Raw genomic sequence first — 11,505 nt, 5'->3', positions numbered from 1 at the left:
TTGGCAATATACACCACTAAGTTCATACCCATATTCCACGACATTTTGTATTTGACATTAAAATGCGTTAGTCATCAAATTAATAATATTCTACGTCAGTTTAATAAAAAATCATATTAAGCTCAATTTTCTTTTATTATTTTCTAAACTGATAACTTACATACCATTCTAATTCTATGTAAATATCTACATAACACTAGAACCTTTAGTCACTTATAACAATATTTAATAACACTTAAAAACGTGTCTAGTCGGCTACCATATCATAAAAGGTTAAAAAAATTTGTTTGTTAAAAATCATATGTTTATCATGAGAGAACCAAATACACATTGAGGTTGATTGTCATTTTGTTTGCGAGAATTTACAATCCGGCTTAATTGACTTAACTCATGTCTGAACCGCAGAGCAACTTGCAGATGTTTTCACAAAGAGCCTTCTTCCTTCTCAGCATTCTACTTTCTTGTCTAAATTGGGGATTTCCATACCTCCAAGTGTTAGTTTTAATATGCCATCAGCTTAGTTAGTTGCATAATTAGTTATTTATTCAGTTTTAATACCAGATTAGTTAGTTAGGTTAGTTGTATATAAATAGTCTTCTCTGTATTCATATGCATATGCGAGTAATGAAAAGCGAATAGTTCATCACCATTTCTTTTCCCTTTGATCAAGATTTCAGATATAGGTATGAAATTCGACTGATTTGACAGAGTTGTATATATTGTTAAAATAGATGAGCCTAGATGAGTTGTATAACTCTATATGAGTTGTGTTATATAACTTTATACAATTGGCATACATGATGGTCACTCACAAAACAAGGGTGGTGTCCACAGTGGCAGATCTAATAACTTTTTTCACTGGTTTTCTTTCGGTAGATTCTCACTAATTCTCACTATTTTTTTCTAAATCATACGAGGTTCTCACTAATTTTTCCCATTTTTTTTCTAAACAGAATGGGTTCCTGGGAACCCACAAAAGTGTCCTAGATCCGCCCATGGGTGTCCAAATGTCCATTTAGCATATCAATCGTCTTTAAAGCTAAAGAAAGTTGTAGCTCATTTAGTAGGCAAATCAACTCAGCACATACAAAGCTGCTCCCTCATGATTCTCACTACAAACAGTGGGTAATATACACCACTAAATTCATATCCATGGAAGGGGTTCGATGATCGTTGTCCACACAGATTGGCTCCACTTCTAAAGGAAGGATTGATCAATGGAGTAGGTTGTAGTGTGTGTACTGGTATCCACTCATGCCTGTAAAAGTGGTGTACCAGTAAACATAATCATTCGCATGCTTGTATTTATATCCAGTAATGCAAATCCTAGTCTCAATAATCCGCCATGGAAGCTGTAAGAAGTCTCTCGACTGTTGCTCTACCTTCACTAATCACAGCCCACTTTTCCAAACCCATTTTCACTATTCCACTTACTCATAAAAAAACCAACTTAACCAGATTTCCAAAAACAAAACTCAATAAGTTCAATGCCATTTCTCCTTCCATTTCAACCCAACCCGAAGCAGCAGAAATCGAAACCGGAAACCTTGATCATGAAGAAGAGAAATTTGACTGGTTTTCTCACTGGTATCCACTCATGCCTGTGTGTGATTTGGACAAGAGGGCTCCTCATGGAATGAAGGTGTTGGGTCTTGATGTTGTGGTGTGGTGGGATAAGAATGAGAATGCGTGGAAGGTGTTCGATGATCGTTGTCCACACAGATTGGCTCCACTTTCCGAAGGAAGGATTGATCAATGGGGTAGGCTGCAGTGTGTGTACCATGGCTGGTGTTTTAATGGCTCGGGTGACTGCAAATTAATTCCTCAAGCTCCTCTTGATGGTCCTCCGGTATATTATGATGCTAGCTACTTAGGGTTTTCTTTCCAACACTTTACATGGTTTATAAAAATATTCTTGCAGATTCATTCTTTCCCAAAAGCGTGTGTTGCGGTTTATCCAAGCACCGTGCAAAACGGGATTGTTTGGTTTTGGCCCAACGCTGATCCACAATACAAAGATATCCTCACCAAGAAGAAGCCACCATACATCCCTGAACTTGATGATCCTTCATTTTTTGGAACCACCTTCTTCGCCAGAGATATACCATACGGGTATGAACATGAACGCAACTCTGACCCTTTTATTTTATTTTTAGAATTTTTCATTCATCTCTGACCCTTTTATTTTATTTTTAATTTTTTTTTTACAATTCATTACTAGTATAGTTTTTCTCTAATAACATTAACATCTAACGTTTTTACGAATCTAAATTCACTTATTTGTTTTTCGTAATTTTATTTGTATGTTTTGATATAATTTTTATTAAATATGGAAATATTTTTAAAATGACGTATAATTATTGTCTTGTAATATCAAAAATACGTTATTTTGGTAAAAAAAAGTCGGTTTTCAATAAAAACAAGATAGAACTTTGTTTTCAATAAATTTAATATCAAAACGTAAATAAAAAGTAACATCTGCGTAGGTTAGCGTAACAAAAATCGCCAATAAATTACGAACTCAAATAGCGAAACCTACCTCATGGTTTTCGATCAAGGAATATGTTGATTAAATCAAATTGCAAAGAAAGAGGAGGCTTCAGTTGAAGCTTAAGGAATGTGTGAAGCTGAAAAGAATTGATGAATGTTGAAAAGGGAAAAAAAGTGGAAATGAGTTGTGATGATTGAGCAGAATGAATCAAAATCAACTAAGGTTTTTATTTATTTATTTATTTATTATTATTATTATTATTATTATTATTATTATTATTTATTTATTTATTTTTTTTTTTGCATTTGAGATTCAGGGGAGAAAGATAATATATTTTTTTATAATTGAAATTTTAAACGTTTTATTTTTTATAATTATTTATTTTAACAGTTATGGTAAAATGACCAAAATACCCTTATGTGGAGTACATTTGGTCATATTTAACAATGTAAAATAACTGAATTAAGGCTAAATGACATAACGTGCAAGGGTTTGCAAACATCGAGTACGTTTTTTGTACTTTTAAAAACAAAGTACACACTTTGCAATCTGGTAATAACATAAAGGACGGGTTTTGTAATTTACTCAATTAATTGTGAAATAAAAAACTAAAAAAGAAACATGGAAAATTAAAATAAAACTGGCTATATTAAAGAAAAAAACTTTCGAACTTTCAAAATCATACTCACGTAATCATAAACGGTAAAATATTCAAAATCATACTCACTCCTAAGAGCATTCACATCCAGCTCCCTAAAAATATACATACATTCCACTAAAAAACAACTCTTATATCAATATATTTCCACTAAAAACAAATATTTTTTCTCTCTCTTTTTCAATTAATAATATTTTTATACCTTTGTCATTACATTTTTCTCTCTCATTCACTCACAACCACTTTCAATATATATTAAAAATTTATAGTGGGTGAATAGTGTCCTCCCAAATATATAAATAAACATTAACATTTTTTCTCTCCTCCACTCACAACCACTTTTTATACTATTTATATTTAAAAAACCCCCACACACATTCAAACTACCTCTTCAAAAAAATAATAATAATATATCAAAACCATTTGTATCCACTCTACCATTTTTAACCCTATAATTTAAAAAAAAAGAGTTAAATGCCATTTTAGTCCCTGTGGTTTGGGCCATTTTGCCAGTTTAGTCCAAATGTTTCATTTTTAACCTGTGGGTCCAAAAATGTTTCACAGTTGCCATTTTAGTCCACTTGGTTAACTTCATCCATTTTTTCTGTTAACGAGAAGGCCAATTTGGTCATTTTGTATGTAATTCTGTTAACTAAAAAGGCAATTAAGCCATATAAAATGACCGAAATGGCCTTCTGGTTAACAGAAAAAAATGGATAAAGTTAACCCAGTGGACTAGAATGGCAACTGTGAAACCTTTTTGGACCCACATGTTAAAAATGAAACCTTTGGACTAAACTGGCAAAATGACCCAAACCACAGGGACTAAAATGGCATTTAACTCAAAAAAAATCATAATCTAACCGTCTACCATTGTTATTGTTTTCTTCAATTCAATAACTTTGTTTTCTACAAAATCATTAGAAAAAGCCATTTGTTTATATGTTTCATCAAGAGGGTGATACCTATTGTAGGTATGAAATCCTGGTCGAAAATCTCATGGATCCTTCTCATGTTCCATATGCACACCATGGGATAATGAGTATCGCACCACAGCCTAGATAAGTATTAACCAATCAAATATTTTTATATCCTCATTTTTCATATATGTTAATAAATTCACCCGTCTAACAAAAATTTTCAGCACTGTTAAGGTTGATCGAGAAGGGGGTTCACCTATGGATATAAGTCATCAGAAAATAGACAAAAATGGTTTTACAGCAACTGAGCAGCAAGGTCGTAAATGGAGTTTTATATCTCCTTGTATGATACAAGCTAGTCTCACAGTCAACGAAAGTCCAAATAACACACAGGTATAAACTTAACTTTTGTAAGGAGCAATGTTAAATGGATTGTGTTCACAGAACCTAAAAGTTTTGTCAAACACATACCCAAACATGACCAAAGAGTGGGAAAATAACCTAATGAATCATTTGACCAAGTAAGTTTGAGAAAGGGAAAATTACAAAAATGTCGGTTGACCAAACCACATTTCAAATTTGTCACCCTCCTGCAGCGATGGAGAGGCGCATCAAGCTTGGGATGCGTCTTTCAAGCACGGGATGCGTGTGTGAGCGAAACCCAATAAAAAATGGACACGTGGCCACGGGATGCGTCCTTGGAGTGAGGCATGATGCACGGGATGCGTCCGGCTAGCTTCTGAAGCGTCCGGTGTGTGTTTCCGGCGAGTTCAACATAAAATATTGGTTTTAGTTTCTGGGAATTCGGTACTGATTTCTTGAATTCGTTCTTTGATAATGAACAGAAAGATATTCAAGATCTGTTGAGTTCGTCATCTTCTTAAGAGACAAGGTGTCCGTCATCTTCAAGACCTGTTGGGATCTATTTGGGGCCAAATTCATGTGTGATATTGTGAACTTGATTGTTGTTTTACAAAAAAGAGATAATAAGCAATGAGAACTCGCCGGAAACTCGCCGGAATACTTGCCGGAAACCTGTAACCCGCCAGAAAACACATCGGATGCTTCAGAAACTAGCCGGACGCATCTCATGCATCATGCCTCACTCCAAGGACGCATCCCGTGACCACGTGTCCATTTTTTATTGGGTTTCGCTCACAGACGCTTTCCGTGCTTGAAAGACGCATCCCAAGCTTGATGCGCCTCTCCACCGACGCAGAAGGGTGACATTTTTAAAAAATGTTTTGGTTAACTGATACTTAACGAGCTACGAATCAAATAAGGTTACGGGCTTCCTGCCCTAAGAGTGGGTATTCGCAATCACGAAAGTAGAGCTGCTTGGAGCCTCATCTCTGGCAGTTGATCTAGTGCTTCCCTCATGAGTTGTTCTAATTTTCCCTTTGAGAAAATGGACTTTGACTTTTCTAATTTTCAAAAAGAGATAATAATTACATTACGACACGTGGCATTTCACGCACCAAATTACGTATCGTTGCACCAAAGTATTGTAGTATCTAGTTAGAGCATGTGTAGTGGAGCGTTATATGCCCTCATAAAGCCCCAAGCACCACTACGAGGGGCTTTATGAGACAAAAAAAGTTGGGTGGCGCCATATATATAACGCCGGTGATGGGGGTTGTTTTCAAAGTTTGGACCAATCAAAATAAAGCAAGGTTTTTATAATTAATTAATAAAAACGAAAATTAATAATTAGGTATTGATGGGTAGGGGCTTTATGACTACGGGCTCTAGTGATATAACGCCCCTGTGTGACGTGGCACGACACGTGTCGCATAACGCCCCACAAAAGGCTTTATGACTACGGATGGCCTTATGAATTTTTAAAGAAAATCAATGTTAGTGAGTGGTGAAGAAATTCATATAATCAAAGGCTATTTTTTCGTTTTCCCTAGGTTAAACATGCATTTAAAGAAAATCTTCTTTAGGGTATAGGTTCATGTCATGTTTCATATGTAATTGGTACTTCATTTCTTTGATTTGGTTGATTCAGGGAAAATTACCACAAAAGCCACCTCGAAAGGGCCTTTTTATATTTTTTTGTATTCCAGTGAGCCCGGGTAATAGCAGATTCATAGGTGTTAGCCCTAGAAACTTTAGTCTTTGGATAGATTCATTTGTTACAAGATGGATGCACCATATTGTGCAGAATTTGGTTATTGATTCGGATTTGTATCTTCTTCGGGTTCAGGTAAAGCTATCCCCACCATTATTGTGATTCGATTTGTTGTGTTCCAATTTTCTAAACATTATATTCAACTTTTAGGAGGAGAAATTAATGGAGGCAGGTCTTTCAAATTGGCAAAAAGTCTGTTTTGTGCCAACCAAAGCAGATACTATGGTGGCATTATATAGAAGGTGGCTAAACAAATATGCAGGTGGTCAAGTCAATTGGCGAACCACAATTAATGGATCTTTACCACCAATTCCACCTAAGGAACAACTCTTGGACAGGTTATTTGCATTTCTCTTAAGTGTATTCCGAGACTTATTTACTTAACATGTGCCCACTAAGGCCATGTGTAGTCATAAAGCCCTTTGTGGGGCGTTATGCGACACGTGTCGTGCCACGTCATACGTGGGCTTTATGGGGCGTTATATCACTAGAGCGCGTAGTCATAAAGCCCCTACCCATCATTACCTATTTAATAATTTTCAATATTAAAACCTATATAAATTAGCAAACTTTTTGTGCATAAGAACTTGTAAGTTGTGCTTTGGGTGTTTTCCAAAAAAAAAAACTTGATTTTTTTGTTTTAACCCAAAGGTTTGTACATTTTCCAATTTTAACCCTACATAATTTGTTTTTTTAACTTTAACCCAAAACTTTTCATTATTTGCAATTTAACTTCACAACTTTTATCACTTATACTTTTCATCTTTCGAAAATTTTCGTTTTACGTATAGTTCTAAAATTTTCGAGTTAATACGACGCAACGTGCATGTGTGGTTCAACGTTTTTACCTCTATTTTTCCATGTTTGACAGGTTCGTCGCAATACACATATTATAGGTCGAGTCAGTGTTGATTGTCGATGACGGTTGTGTGACATTAGTACCATTTGACACCGTTTTACGCCCCGCTGCAACGCGGGGTGTGCTTTGGGGATTTTTCAAAGAAAAAATTGTTATGCGTATGGTTGTCGTAACGTTGGGTTTGGGGGTTTCCCAAAAAAAATTGATTTTTTTTACTTTTCACCCAAAAGTATTTCATAAATTACTTTTAACCCAAAACTATTTGTTTTTTACTTTTAACTTAAAACTTTTTATCTTTTACAATCTATACTCATAACTTTTTTTACCTTCAACTTTGGTCCTTTATAGTTTTCATTTTCCGCAAATTTTGCGCTCTATGCTTGGTTCTAAATTTTGTGACTTAACACATCACAGTGTGCGTCTTTGGCTTAACGTTTTTACGTTTCGTTCTAAATTTTGTAAGTTAACACGACGCAACGTGCGTGTGTGGATGAACGTTTTTACATCGTCTATTTTTACCCCGTTTGACAGGTTTAACATAACGTGTGGGTCGTAGATCAACTTAGTTATAAATAAAGAATCCCCGCCGCATTGCGGCGGGTCGTAATCCTAGTTATTAATTAATTATAAAAACAATAACTTTTTTTTGATTGGTCCAAGGTTTCAAACCTCCCTCCACAACGCCGCGATATCCATAGCGCTCCCCCACTTTTTTTACCTCATAACGCCGCCCGTAGTGGTGTTCGGGGCGTTATGAAGGCGTTATGAGAGAAAATGGCGCCATATGAAGCCCCACTACGCATTACCTAATAATCCACTCAAAGAATAAGGTTTGGGAACATGAGGTGAGGATAAAACTTACATCTATTAGATCTACAAATAAAAAGACCAAACATATAGTCTATAATCGGTCTTTACTGTAGAAGTGGTTCACTTAAGACCCTTGAGATAGAGAGACTACTCCTGAAGAGAGCCCATTTAACGAACCTTCCGTTTTTTACAATACTAATAGAGTGCCCATGTGATATGGTGCGGAACACATACACTGATAATCACGTAACATGTTAATTTTTTAAATTAAAAAGAAACTATAGTAATACCATACTCAATTTCAAAAGAATAAAATGTTTGTTTTTATGATATATTTTTTATAATAATATTAACGTATTAAAAGTTATGCACGTTTCAAAATCATCGACTAAGTTTGTTTAAAAGTCAACAATATATTTTAAAAAATTGTACCATATGTTTTAAAACTTGTAAAGTCTTAAAATTATGTGAAAATACTTTCTTGTCATCCTTTATATGTATTATAACTAGGTTAGAGGTTAGAATCCCGTACGTGTATAACACGGGATAAATAAATGAAATTTTATATTATTTTTAAAAATCTCATTTATTACACGGGTTAAATAAATATAATTTTATATATTAAATAATAAAAAGTTATATCTTTAAGAACCTTGTATATTGTACGGGTTAAGTAAATGTAATTTTATATACCAAATAATAAAAAAAAATACTTAAAAACACTATGTATTACACAGGTTGAATAAATGTAATTTTGTATACTATAATAAAAAAGTTATATAAGCTCATGTATTGCACGGATTGAATAAATCTAATTTTATATATCAAATAATAAAATAGTTGTATCTTTAATTAATTTATTATTTATTTAATTAATATAAGATAAGTAGGAGAAAGACGGAAAAATAAAAAAGTATTCAATGAATAACACGTGATAGACATTGATTTCTTTTTGTATATACTATAGATAGATATAATATAGATAGTGGAGAGTTCAAACGAGAAGAAATCTTTTGTAAGAAGAAAAAGAAAAAATTTCAATCAATAAGAATGTTTTGTTTTATTTCATTTAATATAGGTATTTAATTTTACTATAAGGGTACATTGGTAAATCTACATAGTTCATTAATTTGTAGTCTTTCTCTTTAACAACTATCTACATTAAATAATTTGTAACTTATCTTCAAAATATATATTTTTTCAAAAAAATAAAATAAAATAATTTAAATTGTAGGATAAATTACGAGTTGTGTAGGATAAATTACGAGTTGTGTATGATGAATTTCAACGTGTAGGATGAATTTCGAAATATGTAGGATAACTTTTGATGTGTGTAAGCAAAAAAAAAGTTCGTGTGGAGGATAATAGTATTTATGACTAATTAATTAGTCAAAAATAATAATAAATGAGATAAATGAAAAACTATTTAATGTTTTACAAAATTACCCTTTGTTCTTTTTCTTCTCAGTTAAATTTTCTTCTCAAATGAACCTTCCCCAATATAGATAAGGATACATATAATGTGTAGTTTTATAAATATTTATGAAACATTATACTGTTTTTAAATTTGTTTCTTCAATCAATCAATTCTATTACCTTTTAGTCAACTCGTTATACTTCTGTTTAAGAGTTTCTTTCCCAATCAATATATTATGCTTCTATTTAATATATATTTTTATCACATTTTTATATTATTTAAAAATGTTATAAAGATGGAAGGGTTAAAACTTGTTATCAAAATGAAAGATTTATTAAAAAATATAGTTGTGTAAAAAAAATAATTTACGATACACTTATGAATTAGTTTCAACATTCCATATATAAACTCTTATAAAATATAGTGTTATTTGAATTGTTTTGTTTATTTAGGTACCGGAGCCATGTAGTGAATTGCAGTAGTTGCATTGGTGCATATAAAGGTCTTAATGCACTCCAAATATCTCTTGAAGTGTTTTCTATTACTTCAGTGGCTATTATGGCCGCAACCAAACATGGTATGATATCAACTGTCGCAAGAAATACGCTCGCAGCTGTTGCAATTTTGTGCTTTCTGGGATCAAAATGGTTATCACATTTCATTTACAAAAACTTCCATTTTCATGACTACAATCATGCTTTTAAATGAGCGTTTCCATGTATCATCATCGATTATTCAATTGTCGAGGTTATCCCTCTATTGAATCGAGTTTTCATCTATGGTTTGTAAAGAGAGCTTTAATATATAGTACTAGCACGGTGCCCACACGATGTGACAGGTGACAATTTGCATTGTGGTAATCGTTTGGGTTAGTTTTCTTGTTCGTATATATTTACTGTAGTATCATTGTGATGGATATACGACATAAGCGAAGTCATCAATTAGTCCATTTTATCGTGGTGTGCGTGGTTCAGCTATTATTCCCAACCGAAGTTGAAACCGAAATCGGTTAGTCTATTTTATCAACCAATCAGTTTTCGGTTAATCAGTTCGGCTTATTCGGTTATATTGACCCTTTTTGTGAGGCTCTTTTAATTTCGGTTAATAGCCAAACAATACTTGGGTTAAAACTTTTGTTTAAAAATACATGAATGAGGTATAAATACATGAAATGAAAGTATAAAATATGAAATACATGAACTGGAGGTGTAAAAGGTGTTAACCGGGTTTTGGTTAATTTTGGTTTTCGATTAATTAGTTTTCAGTTAATATAGTTTTTGGTTGATTAGGTCTCGTCTGTTTCCGGGTAACAATTCAGTTGTTGCTCACTCCTAACATTAATTAAAAAAGACTATACTCAAATTAATGAGAATAAAATGCTTGTTTTTATGGTGTAATTTTTTTTAAATATGAACTTACAAAAAAGTTAAGACCCTAAAAATCATGAGGTAGCTAGTTTTTTATAAGTGAAATAAAGCGTAATTATTAACCAATTATCTATAATTTGGTTAAAATTGAGAGGATTAAAGTGTAACTAAGATGAGGAGATTAAATTGTAATTATTGTTTAAAAGACTAACTAGTTTAAGATCACATGTGTTACACGTGATGTATAAAGAAAATGCTTTTTATAAATCTATGAGTAAATTGTCATTTTAGTCCCTGAGTTTTGTCTAAATTTGTCATTTTAGTCCAAATAGTTTTTTTTTTTTTTTGCCTCTGGGTCCCTGACTTTTCCCTTTTGTTGCCATTTTGATCACATACACTAACTCCATCCAAAAATTCCATCGTTAACCAGGGGTATTTTGGGGATTTTCATTTTAAATGTTTTCAATTGCCATTTTGATCCAATTCCAAAAAATCAAAAAAATAATAAAAATTCTAAAAAATCATAAAAATTCTAAAAAATTCTAAAAAATACAAAAAATCCGTTTCGGCGCGAACCGTTTCGAACCCGAACCATTTCGACCTGAGCCGATTCGACGCGAACCGTTTTGACCGTACCGTTTCGACCCGAACCGTTTCGAGCTGAGCCGTTTCAACGTGAACCGTTTCGACCCGTACCGTTTCGACCCGAACCATTTCGAGCTGAACCGTTTCGACGCGAACCGTTTCGACCCGTACCGTTTCGACCCGTACCGTTTCGACCCGAACCGTTTCGACGCGAACCGTTTCAAGCCGAACCGTTTCGAAACGGTTCAGCTCGAAACGGTTCAG

At 33.4% G+C, this 11,505-nt stretch overlaps 1 protein-coding gene across 1 annotated transcript; it reads left to right on the top strand.

Annotated features, from left to right (window-relative positions):
* Positions 1 to 1,114: 1,114 nt before the first annotated feature.
* Positions 1,115 to 10,236, top strand: LOC110883814 (protochlorophyllide-dependent translocon component 52, chloroplastic). The gene is made up of 7 exons (XM_022131459.2): positions 1,115 to 1,849; positions 1,922 to 2,112; positions 4,124 to 4,210; positions 4,297 to 4,462; positions 6,081 to 6,278; positions 6,354 to 6,541; positions 9,742 to 10,236. Exons 1-7 carry the CDS (start codon positions 1,346 to 1,348, stop codon positions 9,995 to 9,997), a joined length of 1,590 nt encoding a protein of 529 aa, XP_021987151.1. The 5' UTR covers positions 1,115 to 1,345; the 3' UTR covers positions 9,998 to 10,236.
* The last annotated feature ends 1,269 nt before the right edge of the window (positions 10,237 to 11,505 follow it).

This window comes from Helianthus annuus, chromosome 14, assembly GCF_002127325.2.
Source record: "Helianthus annuus cultivar XRQ/B chromosome 14, HanXRQr2.0-SUNRISE, whole genome shotgun sequence".
Lineage (NCBI taxonomy): Eukaryota > Viridiplantae > Streptophyta > Magnoliopsida > Asterales > Asteraceae > Helianthus > Helianthus annuus.
The sequence above is the reverse complement of the archived record's forward strand: the minus strand, read 5'-3'. Positions and strand labels throughout refer to the sequence as shown.

Excerpts from the sequence above, each read along its gene's own strand:
- LOC110883814 (XM_022131459.2), top strand. The coding sequence starts at position 1,346 with ATGGAAGCTGTAAGAAGTCTCTCGACTGTTGCTCTACCTTCACTAATC. Across the intron at positions 4,463-6,080 it reads AAAGTCCAAATAACACACAG|GGAAAATTACCACAAAAGCC; the intron begins GTATAAACTTAA and ends TGGTTGATTCAG. Across the intron at positions 6,279-6,353 it reads TGTATCTTCTTCGGGTTCAG|GAGGAGAAATTAATGGAGGC; the intron begins GTAAAGCTATCC and ends TTCAACTTTTAG.